This window comes from Dromiciops gliroides, chromosome 5, assembly GCF_019393635.1.
Source record: "Dromiciops gliroides isolate mDroGli1 chromosome 5, mDroGli1.pri, whole genome shotgun sequence".
Classification (NCBI taxonomy): Eukaryota; Metazoa; Chordata; class Mammalia; order Microbiotheria; family Microbiotheriidae; genus Dromiciops; species Dromiciops gliroides.
The window spans coordinates 156603787-156628224 of record NC_057865.1 but is presented as its reverse complement, the minus strand read 5'-3'; the positions used below and the strand labels follow the sequence as shown (position 1 = coordinate 156628224).

Here is a 24438-nt window from a genome sequence, read left to right as displayed (position 1 = left end):
TAGTGAATGCATGCAAGCATGATTACACATAAAATTATTGCAACTCTAGTTGTTTTTTATTCTTTCTATGGTCTGATGACATGAATCTACCTTTAGATGCCAGATGTTATTGTACTACTAGAGTTTCAATAAATTTCCCATGATCTAATCCTTGCATAGAACAATAAAACTGTGCACTGGCCCCTATGTATTTCTGTATGAAAACTGACTGATTACAAAGATTACTAAATTATCAAATTATTCTAATAATAATATTGCATTGAAATCTAAATATTCATGATTTAATCCAATTAAACCTCTAAGCAACAGATAAAAAACAAGTATCTCCATTTATTAAAATTTTTTAAATTGTTTCAAAAACTTTCTCTATTTGCATATTATATATATATACAGCAGAGATTTAGAGGATGAGAATATTTAACACTGAAAATGTGATTTTTTATTTATATGAGATTACTAAAACAGTTTTTAAGAGATAAAAATTAAATACTATATTTACTATATTTATATAATATATATATAAATACATTCTCCCAATCATATCATCTGATCCCATAATCATGCCTCAATGTAAAATCTCCATTAATAGGAAACTCACAGTCAATCAATAATCAATTATTATATTATGCCACACAAAAAAATTGAAATAGTGGTCTTCATTCTTTGATATCTGCAGAAATTAGTTTTAACATTTGAATTTAGTAAAGAATCACCATGACATATCTTTAACCTCCAAATTTCTTCTATTTGCTAAAAGTTTTGTTTTGACATCCAAAGTAACAGTCTGAAATGGTGGAAATTTCATTTCATCAATATTTGCTTTATATTTTGATTGAACTAACCAAACATATTCACAATATAGAAACAGAATAAGTAAAAAATAAAAATTTTAATAGTTTCCTCTTGGAAAATGTTTTTAACTTGGGGAAAACTTCACATGATAAATGATGTTGTGAAATAGAGTAGATAAAGTCTATGAAAACTGCTTGAGTACAAATAGCTTTTCATTTACCCATAGACATTTTAAAGCAAACTGTGTATAGAAAATCAATGGAAAAAATTAAGTACATGGTGAAATTTTCACTCAACATAATCGAATACAAGATTATTCTAGTAATCATGAATGAATGAATGTAAAATGAATGAATCAATTGATCTCAAGTTATAGTCACATATTTGATTACCTAGTATAAATATCACACATGACAGAAAAATATTTAGATAATTATTGATTCTATATACATTATCTCCAATGTCTTTTCAAAATAATAACATCATTACTGCTATAGTTATTTGAGATTTAAAAATTTTAGAAAACTAAAACATACAGAATATAAAGATATCAAAGGGGCCAAAATATGTAACTTAAGATGAGTGAATGGGATGGACTGAATAGTCTGATCCGCTTTTTATTCATTCAACTTTATTGCCAATCTGTGGCATTTCCAATCCATTGAACTTCCAATTTAATGCAAATGTTAGTTGTCCATTAACCTTTATAAAAGTGGAATTGAATGTGGAAAGAAGGCATTTGCCATTAGATTGGGTCTACGTTAATATGCATCAAAACTGGATGTGGTCAAATTATCTATTATTCTGTCCACCACAATTCTGAAAACTTCCCTTGTAACCTTCAGAGCTTGATATTTCTGCATTCCTGGCAAGCTGCTCATGGGGTTCTGCAGATAGGCCATTGCAAAGTGACTCAGATGATCTTCCTATTTTTTTTTTTTGGTAGGTGTAGTTCTAATCCAAGCCACAAAATGTAATTACCTCAGTATTATTTTCTTCCCATTTGCACTTTGCCTCCCCTAAACAGAATACAAAATTGATATGATTTTGGCATACATCCCTACTATTGCTCTACCTTCACAATCGATCTCTTGCCAATCCATTAGGGATAATCTAGCTCTGTCATACCCCCTTTGCCTCCTGTGAACTGCAGGGAGTCTTCTCTAGTTTTGATTGGTCAACATCAGGAAGCTGAATTGCTAGAAAATCCTGATCCAACTACATAGGAAAAGAGTGGCAGAAAAAGCATCTTCACTTGAACTTCCATAAAGGGCTAATTCATAATATATGGCTATACAAATGTTTATGGGAATCTCCTATTTGCATGACAAACCGAATGTACTGTTTTGGCAAGGAATGCCATATGTGCCATCAGCAGAAGCAGAATGACAACAATTTTAATCTCACCCAAAACAAACCTCTTCAAACATTTGTTTTGTGTGTGGCTTTTTTTAATGACATCTCTACTAATCCTGACAAGCTGCTACCATAATAATAACAACAACAATAACATTGTATTTCTTAAAGGCACAAATATTGCAAAGAATAGGATTAGTCACCGTAGCCTTTCATTTGCCCAGAAACACTCCATTTGATTACAGCCACATAGTCTCAGGGAAACTTGACTGTGTTGTAGGTCTCTTATTATGATTGACTTTCTCACCCAAGAATCCTTTCCCTCTCTCTTCTATGTATACATGAAAATAGGTCTGTTTCAAAGAGATAGTGTCAGCCTAGGACAATCATTATCAATCACATTATTTGGAACTTTCTTGTCCTATTATCCAGACTAAGTAGAAGCAAAAATATCAGAAATGTCAGTATTTCTTAATTTAGCATGTTGGAACACAATAATTAGTATCTTATGTTAAAAATAATAATTATTGTTGGAAGTGTAGAGAAAACCTTAGATTGTACTATAACAGATCTTCAAGTCAAGCTTTTTATAGTCATAAAGTGGAAAAATAATAATTAAAAGATAATGTCGAGGGGCAGCTAGGTGGCGCAGTGGATAGAGCACTGGCCCTGGATTCAAGAGGAACTGAGTTCAAATCCAGCCTCAGCCACTTAACACTTACTAGCTGTGTGACCCTGGGCAAGTCACTTAACCCCAATTGCCCCATAAAAAAAAAGATAATATCATTTGAAAACCATTATATAGAGGTAAAGGACTAAAAATGAAGAATGAGACATCCATTTTGGACATGGCCAATGTGAAAACTTGTTTTGCATGAGGATGCATATTTATTAAAGGTTTTTTTTTCTTTTTTTAACCAGAAGAAGTAGGAGAGAGAAAAAAGTGCTTGATAATTAGAAAAAAATAATTTAAAAATCCTTATATGTGTGTATATTAATTACCTTATATTGTGATGTTATGTAACATTGTATTACATTTAGTATATGTATTATCTCATGTTATGTCATGAAATACTGTGTTTTGTCATTCATCTATCAATGGCAGCATATTATAATGTTACATTGTATTATATTATATCATATCATATCATATGCACAGGGACAACTAGTTGGTATCATGGATAAGAGTGTTAGTCCTTGAGTCAGGGAAATCTGCATTCAAATCAAGTCTCAGACACTTCATATCTGTGTGACCACAGACAAGTCACTTAAACTCTCTCTGCTACATTTTCTCAACTATAACACAGGGATATTATCAGCTACCCTAAAGGATTATTGTAAGAATCAAATGAAATAACATTTGTAAAGAGTTTAGCATAGTGCCGGCATATATTAAGTGCTTTATAGAATTGTTAGCTATTATTATCATTAATTATATATGCAAACTATTCCTTGATTACCTATGGTAATGGAATATAGGGATAATGTGGATCATTTTAGTTGATAATTATGCCATTCTAATATTTATAACAGTTTTAGGTTCTGCCTTATTATAAGTTTTAACAAAACCCACTTTTACCAAACAAGCAGAAAACATGATTGTTTTAAATTTCTTTTCCTTGATTTTTTTCCCTTCTTATCATCCAGTGACAGTGATAATCAGCAGTTCAAAAGACAAACAACAGAAGAGGAGGAAAAGGAAGCAGAGTGTTCACATGATAGATTCAAATTGTAGTCTAGACAACTGAGGAAAGGGTTTTATTAACTAGCATTGATACTTGTATAAAGGAATGAAATTATATTGCTTTCTTTACATTGACCAAATAGTATGCCCAGGCAGAAGGTCTTATAACCTGTATTTTGCTGACTAGAATTTTGTTGAACAATTATAATATGCTTCTTGCTCACTTCTCCACTGGCTTTTCTCTAGCAGGTTTTTGCTTCTTGGCATAGTACTTCTGGGTCTTTATAGGTTTTTAATGCATTTTTTAAAAGTACTGAAACTAAAAGAGAATGGATTTCAATCAGCACTCAAGCAAAGGGGAAAAATGCACATAATGCTGTCTTCCAAAAAATATTTTTATTGAAAAAAACTACATGTAAAATATATGTTGTTATATCAACAACTATACCTGAATGGAAAAAACAAAACAATTAAAATACATTTATGAGAATAAGGAGAAAAAAATTTATGGTTAAAGTATAAACATTTTTAAGAATTCTTTTCCACAATGATTCCTGAATATAGACTTTTGAAGTCAAAACCTATGTTATCAAGAAAATATCCCTCTGCCAGATGAACAAGACAAATTTTATGTCAGATGCTTTCTTCATACTATCTTTTAGATTGTTAATTAACCACCCAATATTGTTTAATTAATATTATTAGGATAAAATAATTCTTTAACCAATTTTGTTGGTGGTGGTGTTTTCAGAATTGAGAAAGAGGGAAGTCACTTAGAAAAAAACCAATCAGTTGACTGGATTAATTTTTCATTTTATAACCAGGAGTTTGATTGTTATATATAGAGAGAGTTCAAGAATCACAGAGGGAATATGAGGTGGATTTCTTCTTTATTATATCTCCTGAAGGAAAATATTTTGTAAATATCTAGAAAAGAGAAAGATTTTCAGTTCTCTTCCTAAAAATATTTCCTAGAATTGAATTTATGTTCACATATAAAAAGAGACTCCAGCTTTTTGGTGAGAGTGACATAGACAAATGTAACATATAATGGAGCCAATGTTATAAACCAGGATAATATTTTTTGGTTTGCATGTTTAATTGTACATGTGAACAGAAAATTATGTTTATTAATATAAATGACATTAAAATGCTAGATTACAATAATCATCACACGTATAATAAACATTTTTTGATAACTTATCTGGGCAAAGTGAATAAAAATGTAAGTGATGTGATAATTTGAGTCTAAATTGGTCATTAGAAAAACACTACTAATCATCTTTCCAATCCAACAATGCATTTCTTTAAATGTACATTCATATAGCCTGAATTTAGTGTGAGTTGAAGTACATGGGATTATATGTGGAATTATTTCCTTTGTTCCAAAAATAAAAAATGATTGGGAAATACTCTATCTACTGGGTTTTTGTTTCAAATGACCATTCTTAGTGTCATTGATGAACAAAATGTACCTATAATAAGATATATCCAAAATGTGGCTTTTCATGTACTTATTTGATATCTCTACTTTGATGATTTATTGAAAATGAATATAAATTGTATAACTGGTTGTATAGTCTTCACTTCTAAACAACTTAACTGAAAGAATACTCATTGGTGAAAACATCAATTAACAACTTTAAGTCAATTCATTCTGAATTAATAAACATTTTCTGCCATAGAAGGATTATTTAAAAATGAAATTATAAAGGTTACAATTAGCAATTGCTGACAATTTTATGTTAGTTATTTAAAACTGATAAAATCAATCAGTCAACATTTGCTAAGCACTATGTGCCAGGAACTGTGCTAAGCGATGAGAATATAAATAGAGGCAAAAGACAGTCCCCCACCCTCAAAGAGCTTACCATCTAATGAGATGGTTGTCTATTATTATTTTTACCAAACGGTATTCTTTTATATAAATTATTTAGGATTCAAAATAATGCTACAGATTCAACTTTCAATTTAGTTCACTCCAATCCAACAAATAATCATTAAGTGCCTTTTAGGTACAAAACATTGTGGTAGGTGCTGAAAATCAAAACAAAAAGGAAGACAATGAAAAAAAAAATTAGATCTTACAGGAGAGTAAGATTTGAGGCAGTGATCCTAACAACCCTATTTTTGGTATAAAGTATAAGTTATGTGAATAGTGCTTGCCAATTTACATAAGATTAGGGTGAACGGTTTAGAATCGTTGGTTATAGTTATACACATCTTTCTTTTGTAGCACCCCCCCAAATTAATCTTTTCTCTCCAATTACATCATGAAATTTGTGTTTTAGTGGTAAGAGAATAATGTATCATAAATTTTATTTAATATTCTATATATTCTGAGGTGATCAAGATTACAAAATTATGGTAAAATTAGTCCTAAGGAATATTAATGGTTGAGACACACACACACACACACACACACACACACAAACAAGAGGTGGGACTGAAATGTTTTCTCCAAAATGTATTGAAAGGAAAAAATGATGATTTTTAATCAGTAGCATTTTTAAAAACTGAAGATTGGAGGTGAGTTTTTAAAGAATTATATATTTGCATGACTAAATTTTTCTATTTTATGTACAAATATTTCAAAAAAGTACAATCATCATCTTGAGCATCCTGCATGTTCTCACAGTTAACTCTGAGACAATCATTTAGGATGCATCATTCAACATCTTCTTTCCTTCCAATTCAGTGCTGAATATAAGAGGAGAACTAAATATGTTCAGAAAAGTCTTAATCCAGAATGGAATCAGACAGTAATTTATAAAAATATCTCCATGGAACAGGTATGTAATAGTGACTTTTTATGATTCATATTTGGGAACTCATATTGCATAAAATGTAGTGCTTTTCATTGCTATATAGCAAAGTAGTTGATGTCCAAGTAATCAAAATAATAGTAATTCTACCTATTAAGAATGTTCAATGTTGTTAATTTCTCCTGGGTAAAGGTCTTGGTTCTTTTGTTTACTCTGTGACAATGGGCAACCTCTCTGAGTCTCAGTTTCCTTATCTAAAAGCTGATAATACTTCTACTGCTTACCTAACAGGGTTTTTGCAAATAAATATATATTCTAAGACAAAGAGAAGATATATAAAATATGAGTTAATATTTCATGTATTGACCAAAGAGCTCTAATATGCATTAATAGCCCCTTATCCTTACAATACACTGTATTACAGTAATTGATATAAATAGAAGGAAAGAGTGTTAATAGAGGGATGACCTCCAAATCAGGAATGCTTGATTTAAAATCTTGTTTCTGATGTATAGTAGTTATATAACCCTGAGACAAATAACTTTAAATCTCAGCCCCCAAAGCAGCTAAGCCTATAATTTGCAGGTTAGTTAATGGAACCCAAATTAAATTTTAGGCTTGAATGAAAAACAATTCAACAACAAAAAATGATATTTTTAATGAAGACTATTAATCAAAGAAACAACTTATACTCGGTTTCTTCAACTTAAAAGGGCAAAGAATTATATAATACATTTTTACATCTTTCCATTAAAAGTAGCAACTAAAATAGAAGTTATTAACTTTTTCTATGTCCTAGATACATTTAACAGTCTAGTGGATCCCTTTTTCAGAATATTGTTTTTAAATGTATAAAATAAAATATATAGAATTACAAAGGAAATTGAAATAGAATTACTGAAAAAAAATTAAGTTCTTGAACCCCAAGCTAAGAACCTCTATCTTAAAAAGATAAAATTCTCTTATCTGAAGAAATGCGGTTATGTGAAATATCTTCTATTCTAATCATATAGGATCAAAGTACTATATTTGTATCATCACTAATATTAAAAATCACCCCATGTTATGTTTCTTTTGTTGTTATCTTGCTCCAGTTGGCAAAAATAACATTTATGAGAAGGCAAACAAAAAACTATGGGATAGAATGAAAGAACCATAAAGAGAAAGCCAATGAATGATAGTTGCCCAAGGGACGGATTGTAGGGAGAATGCAGTAGCAAAACAATAAAGTGGGGAATTTGTCAGGCAGCATCACAAGAAAGGCCCTGGGCAATTTCTTTGGAGACAGCCAGGGATTTCCATTCACATCAGTGAAGAGAATAAAAATTTTGTGACCTCAATAGCTTGGTCCACTTTTATTCTATCTTGAGGCCAAAATATTTTATAAAAATGGCATATTTTGATTTTTATGATGCACTCAAAAGAAAAAAAAGTAGGATTCTATATAGAAATTTACTCTTTAGGTATTTTTCAGAAACACATCTTTCTTCAATAGGGTTAGACCTGCTTGTACATAGAAAGTAAAATGAATAAGATAGTGTGTGTTAGAGAACCAACCTAGTTACCAGCCCAGGCTAGTGACTGTCTGCAAAGTTACAGCAGGCTGCCTCTACCCTGGATTTCCTGTTTATCACTTTAGAGAAGTCTGTATTTCATAAAATTTGCATGAATACGAGACAATAATCGACAGTGTACAACTTTAAATACAGGAGGAAAAAAAACCCTATTAATAGAACAGTAAGAGGATCGCTGTGATATATCAAGAACAGATGTTCTAATCAGTAGACACTTGCTGCATTTTATAGGGAGAAACTGAAAGCAATGCATCCCATGTAATCAGTTCTGCTTTAGTATTGGTCTCCTCCCCGAATTTATTAATAGCTATACTTTCAAAGGGGTAGTTGTGGGTGCCTAAGCTTGCTCATTTATGACAGTAATAAGTATTCAATTTTCATATAATTTTAACATCACCATGTAGAGATCAGTTGCATCAGGAGCTCTTAACTTGGATTTTGCAAACTTTAAAACATATTCTGATAAACATTTTTCAATATAATTGCTTTCTATTTAAATCTTAAAACTTTATTTTAATAATTAAAAATATTTGAGAAAGGGCCTATAAGTTTCACCAGACTCCCAAAAGAGTCCATGACACACAAAAGGTTTTAAAAAGAAATTATTCTATACTGATTCCTTTTACCAGAATCGTGATATACAAATTCTATCTAGCTTGACATTTTTGAAAGATTTAAGTTATTGATTTTTTTATGATGAAGGTTAAGTAAATTTTAAGGTTTTAATTAAAAAAATTAACTCCCAGCTTTGATTCTTCATGTTAACTATGTTTTGATTCTTCATGTTACTCAAAGGGGAAAAAAATCTACTATTTTATTGAATAAAATGTTCTTCCTAAACTTAGATAGATAAGGTAAACAGGCTGATATTCCTATAAATTTCCCCTTCTCGTGAATTATTTTTCTATATCAACATATGTTTATGCCTCTCCTAATGAAGGAATTAAATGCATATTTATATATATTTCTGAAAATTCTGAAAGCAATTGTTTACATTAAAATATTGTTCTTCAAAAAGAAATAAAGCTTATGAAATAGTAAAGCTTTTTTAAAAAAATTAATTGTTGGGGTCAGCTTTCTGAAGTATGATGGAAATTCAGATAGTTTTCAAGAAAAATAAGAAAATAGACAAATGTTTCTTGTTTTTGATCTGGGTGCTAATTGCAGGTCATCACCTATCCTAAACAGGTCTCCTATTGCTGTTATCTCTGTATATAGTGACTACTGTTTGCATTTGCATAATCTGGGGAATAACAACATATTTCAAAAAATAGAACCTATATTCAAATTCCATCTCTGAAATTTAGTGGCTGGCCTTGATTTTTTCTCATCTCTATAAGGAGGCATTTTAACTAGATGGCCCACATGATCACTTCAAGCTTGAGATTCATTATCTCAAGATCTTTCTATCCTAATTTCAAGAACTCAAAGTTTATCTTTGAAGTAAAGCTGTTATTCCATGTAATATTCTCCTGATGTACTCAGGAATGATTTTAGTTTTTAGAAATTCAAGTGAGATCCAAGAGTGAGCACTGAAAGTACCCTCTGTAGAAGGGTAATAAGATATATGTATACACATACATAAATAGATTTTTTTTATTTGAAAATTCAGTGAATGCGGAACTAAATTACAGATACATCTTCAGAAAAAAACCAACACCTTTTTTTAAACATCAATGGCAGTACTCCAAATGTTTTGCCTACTCAACAATTGGCCCTCCTAGTCAAAATCTCCACTCCCTTACAAAAATCATTGAACTTTAATGTATTATCCGATATAAACCCATCTGGCTTGAGATGTAGTTTTTCTAACACCAAGGTTATTACAGAGAAATGGAAATTGCCTTCCTGTCATATTGCAAAGGAGTGCAAGCAAGTGATAATAAATAGAGCCTATTGTGTGACTGAAATAAGAAGTGCGTGATGGAAATTGGGGTTAATTACATTTTGATTTAAACCATAGCTCAAGAAGAAAACACTGGAAGTGACAGTCTGGGATTATGATAGATTCTCTTCCAATGACTTTCTTGGTGAGGTAAGTTTCACTCTTTGTGCCCTTGTCAACAAAAGATTATTCCAGATTTTAGAATCTGTTTCCTGACACAAGCCTGATGGCAAATGTGTTGTCCTTGTTTCTTTTTAAACACCTTTTAAGCCAACTATTCTTATGGTTAAATCTCTTAGATAATTATGAATTTGTCACTTTATTTTGACATTATGGGTTCACATGCTACTTGCACAGCAGCTATACAAATGGCTATTCATTTTGCCATGTGGTACCTTGTTTTCTGAAGAAATTGTGCAAAAAAAAATATTGATAGAGAAAGGAATACGTATTCTAATGATGTAAAATAAATTTACATTTAATGATTACCTAATAGTTAATATATTAAAATTTCACTGTTTTTACTCTGAATCTTGTCAAGGCACAAATGTAACCCTAGGTTCTCAGGTGACTATGGATATGACTGCTCCTTACCAATGGCTTTTGTGTAAGAACCAAATGGTTAAATTAGGGAAGGATCACCATTCAAAGGTTGGATACTAGGTGATTATTTTTAAGCCTGATATTTCAGGAATCTCGCTAATGAACCAAAAAGGGGTAAGCAACAATAAAAGGAATACATACAACTAATAAAATCACAGATTTTTTTAAGTATGGATAGAGCAGTGCACCTGGAATTAATGACCTAAGATCCATAGTAGCTCAGTGAACCTAAAAAAGTTAATTTAACCTCTTTGTTCCTCAGTTTCTATAACTGTAAAATGCAGCTACCTCCCAAGGAGGTTGTGAAGATTAAATGAAGTAATAGTTGTAAAGTGCTTAGGACAATGCCTAGCTCTGAGTGATATATAAATGTTAATTATTGTTGTTGTTGTTGTCATTTTAATTATTGGAATAAAATAACTTTTCATTTACAGTTCACTGGAAATGGATTGAGCTTTTGAATAAATACTCTTGTTATTCTTTTTGTTAGGTTAAATGATTACTCTGTTTATCTGACATGGTTTGATTTGAAAATTGAAAAACTTATTCTTGAATAAGCACACAGAAAAGCAATGAATCAGAATAGTTTTAAGAAGGTAGAGTGGGCACAAAGTAGAAACAGCACTGAAGAAAAAAAGAGGGGAAAAGTATCTGTCCTAGATTTTTATATTCAGAGGAAATCTATACTGGAACTGACATAATTGTTAGGTGATTGAGGACTGATTTATCAAGCTATTTAGAAGAGGGATGATATAAAAGGCATAGAAAAAATAAATCAATCAGCACACTAATGCACAAGCTATTAACTAGGCATTGAGGATCCAAAACCAAAAATTAAACAATGCCTCTCTCAAGGAACTTACATTCTTATTGGAGTGATAACATGCACAAATATACACATATACAATATATGTACAAAACAGATACAAGGTGATCTTAAGGTTAGGGAACCACTTAACATCTGGAGGGACCAAAATGCTTGTGTGGTTGTTCATTAATAAACATCAAATTTCTAGTCAAGCTAAGTCAAATAGGTAAAGATAATAATTAGTATCTGATTGGGGGAGGGAGGTTTCATATAGAAAGTAGTATGTGAGCTGAGTCTTGAAGAAAACAAGGGATTCTTAGAAGTAAAAGTTCAAAAGAGATCCTTCAGATGTTCCTGTGTACTGATATTGTACTGATTGTATCAAGTCCTAAAACATTACAAATATTTCTTTTCTTTTCTTTTTCTTTCTTTTTTTTTTTTGGTGAGGCAATTGGGGTTAAGTTACTTGCCCAGGGTCAGTGTCTGAGGTCACATTTGAACTCAGGTCCTCCTGAATCCAGGGCCAGTGCTTTATCCACTACACCACCTAGCTGCCCCTACAAATATTTCTAAATGAGATCTGAAGTCACACACACAAAAAAAACAAAACAAAAACAGAACAATAACAAAAAGCAAAGCACCTTAATATAACCACCTTCATAGGAAAAGCCAGGGAAACCTGAGGGGATGAAAAATACCTTTTGTCCATTCAATTGCATATCACAGTTTGAATAACACAGTCAATCAGCAGGCATTATTAAGCATTTAATATATGCTAAGTACTGGAAATGATGCAAAGAAAAACAAAAACATAGTCCCTGACCTCAAGGAGCTCACATTCTAATAGGGGAGATGACGTTCATGTAATTAAGGATACAAGATATATTCAATGTAATTAGAAGGTAATGTCAGAAGAAAGGAATTAGCAACAGGAGGGACAAGGAATGGTCACATGGAAACTCAGAGCTCATCCATCATCTTAGACACTTCAAAGAGACAATTAACTAGGCCAAAAATTGAACAAGAGGAGAAATTAAATTTATTGCTTAAAATGTCAAGCTTTTCAAAACAAAGGCCTAACACCAATCCTCTTCTGGTAAAGGTCTATGACTGTCATTTCACTGTACCTCTGAAGAATTATGGCCAACTGTAACATAAAGGAGGGTAGCTAGGTGATGTAGCGGATAGAGTTTTGGGCATTGAGTCAGGAAAACATCTTCCTGAGTTCAAATTTGGCCTCAGATACTTATTAGCTGGGTGACCCTGGGCAGGTCACTTAACCCTATTTGCCTCAGTTTCCTCACTTGTAAAATGAGCAGGAGAAGGAAATGGCAAACCACTCCATTATCTTTGCCAAGAATATCCCAAACAGGGTCATGAAGAGTTGGACATGACTGAAACAACTGAACAACAAATAACATAAAGGATGAAAGAGGAAAATGATGGCTATGAACAAGCCACAGAACATTCCAAATGTGGAATGATGCAGAAGAGGAATAAAGCAGAGGGGTCCAACACATTGGCTGCAGCCACAACACCCTTCCTTGAGGCCTAAAACTGATTAAAGTGTAATTGGGAGATAGTTAACAAATAAATCAAAATATCAAAGAATACAGATAATGTTAATGTGTAATTTTCTAAGTCAATAAATATACAGTCCACAGGAATCCTTATTTATAGTATAGTGGCCCCCATTTATGAGTATGACACCATTGGTTTAAAGAATGTCACTGAAAAATGTATGACAACAAAAAATTGCTAAGCATATATCAAGAAAACATCACCACTGATGTGTCCAACTGGCATCCCAGCATTTTCAAGAGTGCAAGGAAAAAATCCCTAGGATACTTGATAAAATGCTTATGAGAATCTCTGGGACAATATGGGCAGGATGTACATAGGATGGGTAGACATGAATGGGGTTGCATCTGCATCAATGGAGAGACTATCCACATTAATGAAATTATGGATCCACTGGATTATTAGGAGAAACTAGAAGCAACAGAATAAATAAATAACATTTTCTTAAAAATAATTACTCCCTTGGGGCAGCTAGGTGGCACAGTGGATAGAGCACTGGCCCTGGAGTCAGGAGGACCTGAGTTCAAATCCGGCCTCAGACACCTAACACTCACTAGCTGTGTGACCCTGGGCACGTCACTTAACCCCAATTGCCTCACCAAAAAAATAATAATAATAATAATAATAATAATAATAATTACTCCCTAAGGAATGCTGAAATGCAGTAGAGAGATTTCACCAATTTAGGGAGTTTGGATTGAGGAACCTCCTCTTCAAATGCATATTCAAACCTTCTTTGCAATTTATATTTGTAGGGAAATACCTGGGGAGTAAGTGACCGGTGTATATCCACAGACCCAAACAATTTCAGAGGCAAAATTTGAAGGAATCTAGGTCTACCAGACTCTTTGGCCAGTTTTTTAACCATCGCACTACAATAACAGACCGACAGACATATAGTCATGTTTGCACATATATGACAGATATACACATGCATACACATATGTATGTATTCTATACACACATCTATTTCCACAATAATTATAATATACATTTATTTTGGTTCACAATGCTTTAGGCAGAAAACATGAACAATAAATAAATAATAAATAAATAAATAAATAACAAATATTTATTGGGAAATAGTAATGATCTCCAATACATTCATGGGCAGGAGTAGTAATAGTCTTTTGATACACAGTAGAAAAGAACACAGTCTAACACATTTATCATTAAGGGACATAATGTATTAAAATGAAATTTATTTCATATGCATTATAAAATATAAATTAATAAGAAATAAAACTATTCTAAAAATTTCATGTATTTTCATGCATATAAATTAGATCATTGTGACAATTTTCTGCATAGCTTATTTGCAGAACATTATGTCAAAAAGTATTTTAAATGAAGAACTTTTAAAAAATCTGTGTGATATACAACAAAAACCTATCTCTCTATTCGAATTTTCCAAGTTGAGAAGAAAATATATATGTATGTACATACATATATGATACACATATGGTCAGCTTTTCAAAAATTTTGACTTAAAGAGAGTAAATTATCTGTAACTTTATCATTGGCTTCCTATCCTGTTTTGTAGGTATTGATTGAATTATCTAGCACTTCTCACCTTGACAACACCCCTCGATGGTATCCTCTCAAAGAACAGACAGAAAGTATTGACCATGGAAAGTCCCATTCTAGTCAGAGCAGCCAGCAATCTCCAAAACCATCTGTCATCAAAAGCAGAAGTCATGGAATCTTCCCTGATCCATCCAAGGGTAGGAAACTTTTATTTTGCATATATCTGTGCTTATCCATTTTTCTCTAAGATATGCAATTGTAATTATGTGACATTTCAGTAAGGCTATCATATTTTAATATAATGTTTTTGAATATATAAATATTATAATGAATTTAGTTTGATTAAGAACCAAATTTTTCTAAGTTAATTAACCTACTCCATTTTTAAGGTTCACGGATGTATAAAATTGTTCCTGAAATATTTAACTTATCCATGAAATTTCTAAGTATAGTACCCCTCTAAACCAGATCTATTTGTTTATGACAGTAGGATAATAATAAAAATAATATTCTTGATACTCAACTGTAGTTTCTTTTTATCCTCTTCATTCACAGAAGAAATTTTTTTAAAAAATTTTTAAATGAAGTTTAGTGTTCCTAAGGAACTAGGGAAATGAATTCCTACCTATACATGTAACTTTTAATAGTAAATTATTGCCTAGAATGAGATTATTTGTAGATTTCAAATTATCATTCTACCCTTGCCCCTATTAACATTCAGTATATTACCTAGCCATCTTCAGAGTTATATAAAAGTAGAATTTACCTTGAAAAGTGATCTAGTTTGCCTTTGCTTTTTGTTAGATTTGCACTCAGATAAAATTAGCTATTAAAGTACTCCCTAAAATTGTTCACTAATAGAAATCTCTACTATCTCCTTTGATGACACAACATGCTATGTTGATATTTCACCACTTTAAATCAAGGACTTTTTCATAATATCTAACAAAATCTCCCTTCAACATTTTAATCCTGTCAACTTCCTCCTATGTCCTCACTAGAAATAGAGAGAGAATAGCTACTTACTGGCATGTTCACTTTCATCTGTTTGCACACTATTTTGAACTGTATTTTCTAAAGTTTAAACACTCTCAAGCAGGCTGGAGATAAAGCCTGACAAAGAGAAAGGATTCTTAAAGCCAATATACTGTTGATGGTGAATCCTTTTGTCCCCAGATATGCAAGTACCTACAATTGAGAAATCCCATAGTAGCCCCGGGAGCTCAAAATCATCCTCTGAAGGCCATCTTCGCTCTCATGGACCATCTCGCAGCCAAAGCAAGAGCAGCGTCACTCAGACCCATCTTGAAGATGCAGGAGCCGCCATTGCAGCCGCAGAAGCAGCTGTGCAACAACTTCGCCTTCAACCAAGTAAAAGACGCAAATAAATTCCTCAGCATGGCAGCTTAATGTTTATATGTTGCCTTTCTTTTCCTGCTGTCTCTTCCTGTTTGCTTTGTCATCTTGCTTCTCCAACTCCCTTGTCCCTGATCACCGTTTTCTGTCTTTTTGTCTATGTTTAAAAACAAAACTAAACTCTTCAGTTTTATTTTTATTTTTAATAGACGGCAGTAAAACTGGCTGTTTCTCCATCCTTTCCATCATCCTTCCAACCTGGTTAATGGTGTTTGATATTTGTGAATGTGATGTTTTCGGGGGGCGGGGCGGAAGTGTGTGTCATTTTCGTGTTCTTAAATATGTTGTATACCAGGATGCTTTCATGAAACCTCAGGAGGTGGCTACAGTTCTAGGTGTTACTCTGGATAACCATACAAGTCAAGTAGAGCAGATTATTAATAAGTTATTTCTGACAGATTGAAAGAGTATGGTGCAGTGGAAAGAAGTGCTGGATTTGAGGTCAAAGGTCTTGTGTACAAAGCCCACCTTATAACATTGGCTTTGTGACCTTGGGTAAGTCACTAGGCTTTTACAGAAGTTTTTTCAACTGTCAAATGAGGGTACTGGGCTAAGTGACCTCAGAAGTCCCTCCAGTTCCAAATTCTTTGATCTGCTCATCTGATAACATGCACAAAGGTTATTCAGGAAATAAATGCAGTTAATAGATTTGGAAGGATTTCAAACTTAAAACACAAAGGAATAAAAAAGTTTCCAATCAATACTGAGTTAACACTAGTGAGTCAGCCTCAATTGTATAAATGTAAGATGTGGTAGCTGTCTGTGTGCTGTACTGTCCAGTCTTTCAAAAAGTTTAGAAACAGAAACCTTTACTTTGGTCTAATGATATTATCAATCATTCTTATCATGAAAAATGGTAGGGCGACATAGCCTTTTCATTATGGAGCACAAATGAGTCTACTGTTGGATTTCATTTTCTGTAAGTTAAAAAGATAGTATGGGGTCGTTTTTGTTTACTCTGTTCTTTCCTTGAGATTCAAAATACCATTTGTCCAGTACAACAAATAGATTAAGGACTAACAGCCACTTCCCAACACTGCACTCTATAATATAATTTGAATCTAAACTAAATCGCTTAGGGTTAGGCATCAAAAACACTGATGTAACACCCGACTAAGTGTGGCATTGTCATGTTTGTTGGTGTACTGTGAGCTTCCAGAGGCCTTACTCAGAAAGTGGGAAGAGGTGGATATTTTTCCTTTCCATCATTATTAAGGAAACAGCCAGTTTTAATCCCTTTTAGTGCTGTGCATGTGGTGTCTTTTTTGGCGTTTGAGCACACAACTTATTTAAATAGAAGAAAAAATCCCACTTGTGTTTGCATGATTAACATTTAAGCTGGTTCCATCTGAGGATACATACTGTGGGTTTCCATTTCACTCACACTGCCACAGCAGCACATAAAAGCGGTCAGTCTAATCATACCAGGAAGCAGCACAGACACAGCATAGCAGGAGTCCTCCCAATTCAAAGAACTCAGTCTGACAATCTGCCTCCACCAGCCAATGACAACAAAGACCCAAGCCAGCTGGCTCTCAGGAAGGTGATGTCTGATGGACCAGTCAAGCCAGAAGGAGGTGAGCAGAAAGACGCTGCACACAACAAGAACCCCACTCCCCCACTTTAAAGAGCCCCAACTTTGTTGTGTAGAGATTGGGTTTTAAATATCTTTGCCCTCTTCCTAGTGTGCTATTGCAGGTCTAGTGTTATCAGGATCACATCACCATTATGTAAGTCCCAAGACCACTGTGCTGATATGTTGACAATAGTCATTTGTACTTTTCCACACATTGGGTCTCTTTGACTTTTGTTGGGAAAAAAAATAGGTCAACTTGTGTTCTTATTGCAAAATGAAATGCATGCAACTAACCTAATCTGTTCAAGCATGATTTGTTGCATTGTGACAAAGCTTGAATTGCTCACAACTACTAGCCTCCCCATTGGAACATAACTCGGTTATTCTTGCATACTATCTCAAGTGTTTTGTTTTTGGTTCAGTGGATTTTCAAGCTTCCTAGAGGAAAGCAAAGAAAAAAATTGTTAATGCACTCACTCACATTTACATGGTGAAAGTTCTCTCTTGATACTACAAGCAGACATTTTCCACTCTTGTTTTGGTAGTTGTTAAGTGTACTATCAGATGTGTTGGGCATGTCAATATCTAAGTGCCTGTGTAATAAATAAAGTATCTTTATTTCATTCCTAAACTACTGGATTCTGAGCCATTGTTATATATACTGTATAGCATGGTATGAATGTGTCACTACTGGAAGGGAGTGGGGTGGACTTGGTTTGTTGCAATAGAGTACTTAGTGAGGTGACTCCATTGCTCATTTAGAGTAGTAAAAGTAGAACAATAGGGGACTGAGCAAAATTCCTCATTGGAAAGATCTCCAAGTTAAGAGGAAAGTAAATACAAAATAACACAAGTAGATCTGCTAAAAAAGCATGCATAGGGGGTGGCTAGGTGGCGCAGTGGATAAAGCACGGGCCCTGGAGTCAGGAGTACCTGAGTTCAAATCTGGCCTCAGACACTTGACACTTACTAGCTGTGTGATCCTGGGCAAGTCACTTAACCCCCATTGCCCCACAAAAAAAAAAAAAAGAATGCATATCAATTCTAGGGTTTAGACTCCTTCCATAAATTCCATTGTATTTTTTCTTTCATCCACATCTAGCATGCTTCATAGACTCTTCAGATTGATTGCATAGTAAATGGTGAACTCTTGTCACAAGCACCTTTCTTTGGAAAATTAGCTACAACCCTCCTCAGATATCCCAGGTTGAGTAGGAAAATTGGGAGGACTCCTTATCCTCTCATGTCAGCAGACTACTATTCCTCAGATAGAGTTTCATGAGTAGATAATAAAAAGTAATTTACAAAGAGAAATCCTAAGTCCATTCAAAGTTAAATGTAGGGAAAACTATATTATTCTGATAGTGTTTCAGTATTGACCTTCATAATCAGATACCAGAAATTTGTATTCCAAGATATCCAGGCCTCACATTCCTTATTTCTACCTCTTCCAGCCACCACCGCCTGCCACCCCCCACCCCCTGGAAATTTTAAGTATTCAATAATCAGTTCTACTATACAGCATAAGGAATTAAATAATTCAAGATAGAAAGGGGAGGGCTGTTTTTCCCAGAGAGTTAAGAAAAAAACAAGCAAAAGGTTCAGAATTTTTCAGGTGTATATTGATGGTGCACATCATAAGAGACTGTCACCTCACCTCACTTTTCATTTTCCATTATTACCATCACAGACTCACCCTCCCCACCTTCTCCAAAGGATGTAGCAGTGCTTAATTTTAATAGTACTTCCTGGTCCCATGAGAAATCCATTGAATCCAGAGTTAATACACACAATTTCCAAGAATAGTTTATCTATTATTCCCTAAACTTATAATTTTGGACTATTATAATTCCTATTGAATTACTGGATGATGTCTGATAGAAGTTTTCCTAAAATGATGATAGAGGTCATGAGTAATTTTCCTCGAGTTGTCTTCCTTTGAATAGCTTTACAATAAATCCACAAAAATTTAAATCTCCATACAGTTGGATATTTGAAGATCTTTATCATCATCTTCAAGATCCCAGGATTATCTTCAGGATATAACAAAGCATTGGAATCAGAATTTAGTGGAGGAATGTTGTTCTGAGATGTAAAAACAACAAGGGGAAATTTGTTTTAGCAAAAAAAAAAAAGACACAAATACAAACTATGATTTGTGTATTCTCTACTATTATGAAGGAACCAAGAATATACCTGAATTATTTCCCCACCTCCCTCCGAAAATTAAAAAACAAACACACATAGATAACACACTTCTGTATTTCTTTATTAAAACAACATTTGTTTACACAAGATAAAATAATCAATAAGAAATTTAAGTACAAGAAGGGCAAGCTGGTTATAGTTCATGAATAGAAAAGGCAGGATATAATTTATGGTTTTTAGAGGGCTAGGATAAAACTCTTGCATGGCTTTTCAAATCAAAAAAATCAAACAAAAATCTCAGGATTGAGTTCCTGAAACCCCAGATTCTGAAATTAAGCTGTTCCTGAAGTCAGTAGAAGTAATAGAGGGATGCAGCTATACAAATCACCACGATTCTAGTACCTGGATTTTAGGAGTAATTGTTTGGGCATAAATCAATGGAGGAAATAGCATATCCCTATACCTCTTATCAAATCTATTTCCAGTTTGTATAACAAAGAAGGGCCTGTGCCAGTGGGGTACACAGATACCAGGAGTAGGAGAATGCTTGCTAAGGAAACAGCCATTTGCTTGTGTTTGCCAGAAGCACAATGCTTGCACTGGATAGGCAGATTAAAAGCCATATTATTCTATTACCTGAACTATTTTCTGCTGGAATATTAGGCGATATTAGAAGCTTTGTCAAGCCATTAGGATGTAAAAGATCTATGCTTATACATGAGCAGGGCTTGAAGTGGTGAAAGCCTGAGAACAACTTATGAACAAGAAAAATATGGCTGATAGCAAATTGAGCAAGTCTGCTTAATTCTGAAAGAATTGAGTATTCTCTTTCTAAAGCTACAAGTTTCAAAAAAGAGATAAAAATATGAAATAATGTAGCAGACAGTGGGCGGGCATTCACACCCACCCAACTTCCCAAGGCAACTAAAAATACCACTCAGAACAGATTCAGGGGCCCTTTGTTGGGTAAGGGAATCAGGATATACTATCCTTTTACAGGTTCTCCTATTTATTGTCATCTTATGGAAGAAAGCTTAAAGATGTATAGTTGCTTTCCCAAACTACTCCTGGGTCTTCTGCTTTCAAGAGCTGTTTGTGCCAGTAAAGGAGGAATAAGCTATGACACCAGTGAAAAAAAAAAACCCCAGAATCCTCTGTCCTCCCAAGCATTGAAGGGTTGATGACAACAGTTATATAGAGCTCAAGAAGTGATTCCAGGGCAAATTGTTTGAGGGGGAAGCATACTTAAGAAATCTTAGAATGAGTCAGTCAATGTGAAAATTTGCTCTGTCATAGTGTAATGAATATGTGTGACAAAACTGAAAAAAAGCAGGTAGGGAAGAGGAGGGAAGTTTTCAAAAGGGCAAGAGAAATGTTAAATGTAAAAATGGAGGGAGAACAAATCTTCAGAAAAAAGAAATATACATGAACCAAATTGGTTAATTTCAGTACTCAAAAGTTTTTCTGCCTATGTTTCTTGGCAAGGGCTTTTCTGTACTTATTGTGAAAATCAAAATGCTTTTCTAAATATTTGTTATTTCTTTCTCTTTTCATTTAATAAATCTCTACAGTTTTTAGCTATTTTGTTCTTGAGTCAGAGTTGATCTCACTAAAAATGTTCCTACTTTTTGTATTAGTCACAAATTTCTGAATATTTGACATGTTAATTAAAATGAACTTGAAGTCTTTTCTTAGCCGTGCTTTGGAAGGATAAAAAAAAGATGACCAAACAAAATGACAGAATTTATCATTCTCTCTTTTTTTTCAATAGTTGAATAATCATTTGTTCATTTTTCATTTCTGTATTATTTATCATCAATAAGTAAAATCTCTCTTAGCTATATATCTATGTATATTACATTATAGTTTAACATTATAGTCCCCCTCAAGGGGGGAAAGGATGTTTTTAATGTATAATTACTACCTATAGATTGTGCTTTGTACTTCACCTATGAATGTCATTACTGAAGGAACATCAATATTGTAAGTAAAGTATTTGCCAGTGACATCAATGGATCTTCAATGATCAATCAATACTCTCTAGCTTGAGTACGCCTGTAACTAAAGGCAAAAAGGTAAAATGTGACTTAGTGGTATATTGCAAATTGATGGAGAACAGGACCATCTAACTTACATGGAGGTCAAACCTGTGACCTTGGCCTCTTTAATACTACACTTTAACCAACTGAACTAATAAATGTTGGGCTGAGATAATACGGAAAGGGTAATCCCTAAGTGTAGGTAATTGACAAGAGTGGATACCTATATTGTATTATAGGATTAGCCCCAAATATGCCTATTTAACCAAACCATCTTCCCCAGTAGCTTACCAATGTTATTGGAATTCTTATACTTAGAGAAATTTCTTTAATTTAAGACATTCTCCAGGATTCCCCTGAAGAAATACAAACATTTAATTCGGGGAATAGTTTACTTAGTGTAAGGAAACTGATATCAATAGCCATGAAACACCATTAGAAGTATGATATGGATTCACCTTCAGAATAACTAGTAGAGTAGAATCATTATAGTCAATACAGATTTGCTTTGATAAGAGGGGGGAATTGGTAAAAGTCTGGTTCATGAGGAGGATGAGGTTCTGTAATGAGAGTCCTGGAGCAAACACAACAGTCTAAAAGGAATGACTCATTTACAGAAATGGAAACAGGGAAGGAGAGAGGAAAATGGGCTAGCCCTGCATATGGAAGTACATAAATGTATACACTGAAGCTATGATTATACCAAATAAGGATTTTCATATTTCAGGGCATCTGAATTATTTAAGAATTATATTTTTCAACCAGATGTTTAACTTTTTTTTTATAAATACAGCCTAGATTATCTACTGCCTAGTAAGATACACAGTTTGGTAAGAAGATAACACATAGATTTAAATAGCAATAAGAGGTATGTTATGAGTATTGACTCATAAGGTCAAATGGCTTATGAGGTGACATTTGATTTTGGCAATTTTCTGCAACAATAACTTTTAAAACAAGAATGTGTTCACTTATTTGAGGAATTCAAAATCCTTACAGATTTTAGAATATGAGATCCCCTCAGAAATGCTTAACTTGAACAAGGGAACTTGAAACCTTGGTTAATGAGTATGTGGAATTTATTTGGATGTAATTCATCTTCATGTCCATAAAGACTCTACAGTATTCAAAGATTTTCATGATCAACAAAGGTATAATTATGGAATGAATTTAATTGATAGGGTCAAATAGGGAAAATCTAATATCAATATGACAAAACCAACAGAATATATACATTTTCATGGGGAAAAAAAAAGTTAAAAAAAAGTATTGGATCATAGACTCCAGATATGGGTCCTGTTTCACATAATATGAACACTTAACTGTGGATTTTTTTCCTTTTAATTCTGCTACAAATTTGCTTCTTTTAAAGCATAAATATTATTGATGTCTTTTATTTTTACATGACTGTCATTTACAAATGTCTCCTTGAAATTTGACCCTCCCTTGTAACAAAGAAAAGCAGTTAAGCAAAAATAACTGGTGCAGCAACAAAAGGTATGCAACATTTCACTCCCATAGTAATTTCTCTGCCTCTCTACCAAGATGAGGAAGATATGTTTCATTATCTCTTCTTTCTTACCAAAATTAATTATTGAAATTATTCAGACCTTAACTTTTTTTAGTGTTCTTTTCATTTAGTTATTTTTGACCTCTGCTTTTTGGTTGAGATAGCAAAATTTCCTTTTTCTCAAAAAATATTATACAATTTCAAAAGCATGTTCTCTTAGCTTTTAGAGAATGACTGGTGATTTCTTTTGAGTGCCTTAACCAAAAAGGATGTTATGACCTGGAAATCTATAAACTATTTAATTTAAGTTCACATTTTTAAAGAATTACATACAAATGTTGATATGTCTCCAAAATATAAATAACTCATTCTGCATTTGTTGATTTTCCTTTCCCAATTACCCTAATAAGAACACTCATTTATCTGGAAATTAATTGAACTGAATGAAAAGAAGTAGAAATTCTTATGTTTTCTTTTATTTATAAAATGTTCCCTCTTTTCATATAACAACCTCATGCTTTCACCAAGTATAATTTAGTTGTTCATTAATACTTGTACTCTTTCCATTTATCAAAATTCCATCTAAATTAATTTGGGTAAAGGGTTGGTTAGGTTCTTTGCATAGTTGGGCAATGTATTAAATTGTGTTATTGACTATAGAACCTAAGAAAGTAACCTGTGTGTTGCTTTTCTTTGTTGGTTAGGTAAAAACTCGTTATTGGTGGAAATGTCTAATTCCATATTTCCAGCTCTCATTCTTTAGTGAATCATTCAGTCTCTCTCCTTCAAGAATTTTCCATGTTCATTTTGCATTTTTTTTCATTTTTAAGTTTATTAAGCTGCCTGAGGTGAGTAATGAAAGAAGAGATAAATGTAAATTTCATGAAATTAATCCCTGCTCACTTTGTTCAGAAAGGGAAATAAATAAAAGGAAGGGGGAGGGGAAAATAATATGGTTTAAAGGGATATAATACACTGTCATTCCTTTCCATTCTACCTTTAATGGCTCTATTAGGGAACTTTGAAAGTAGGTCCGTAAAACTACACCCAACTGGATTGTATCAAAGATTCAATGAGATTCATTATGACTCATATATATTGCCATATCATCATGGATTCAGGTATCATCTCTCCCTTGATTGTGATGTTAAGATTAATCCTTAAAACATTAAAT

General features: G+C 33.1%; 1 protein-coding gene across 1 annotated transcript in view; it reads left to right on the top strand.

Annotated features, from left to right (window-relative positions):
• Positions 1 to 24438, top strand: part of PCLO (piccolo presynaptic cytomatrix protein) — a 591416-nt gene that overhangs the window by 468163 nt on the left and 98815 nt on the right. Inside the window, 4 exon segments of the mRNA XM_043967589.1 lie at positions 6531 to 6624; positions 10135 to 10206; positions 14592 to 14772; positions 15752 to 15946. Coding sequence (XP_043823524.1) covers positions 6531 to 6624; positions 10135 to 10206; positions 14592 to 14772; positions 15752 to 15946 — 542 coding nt within the window.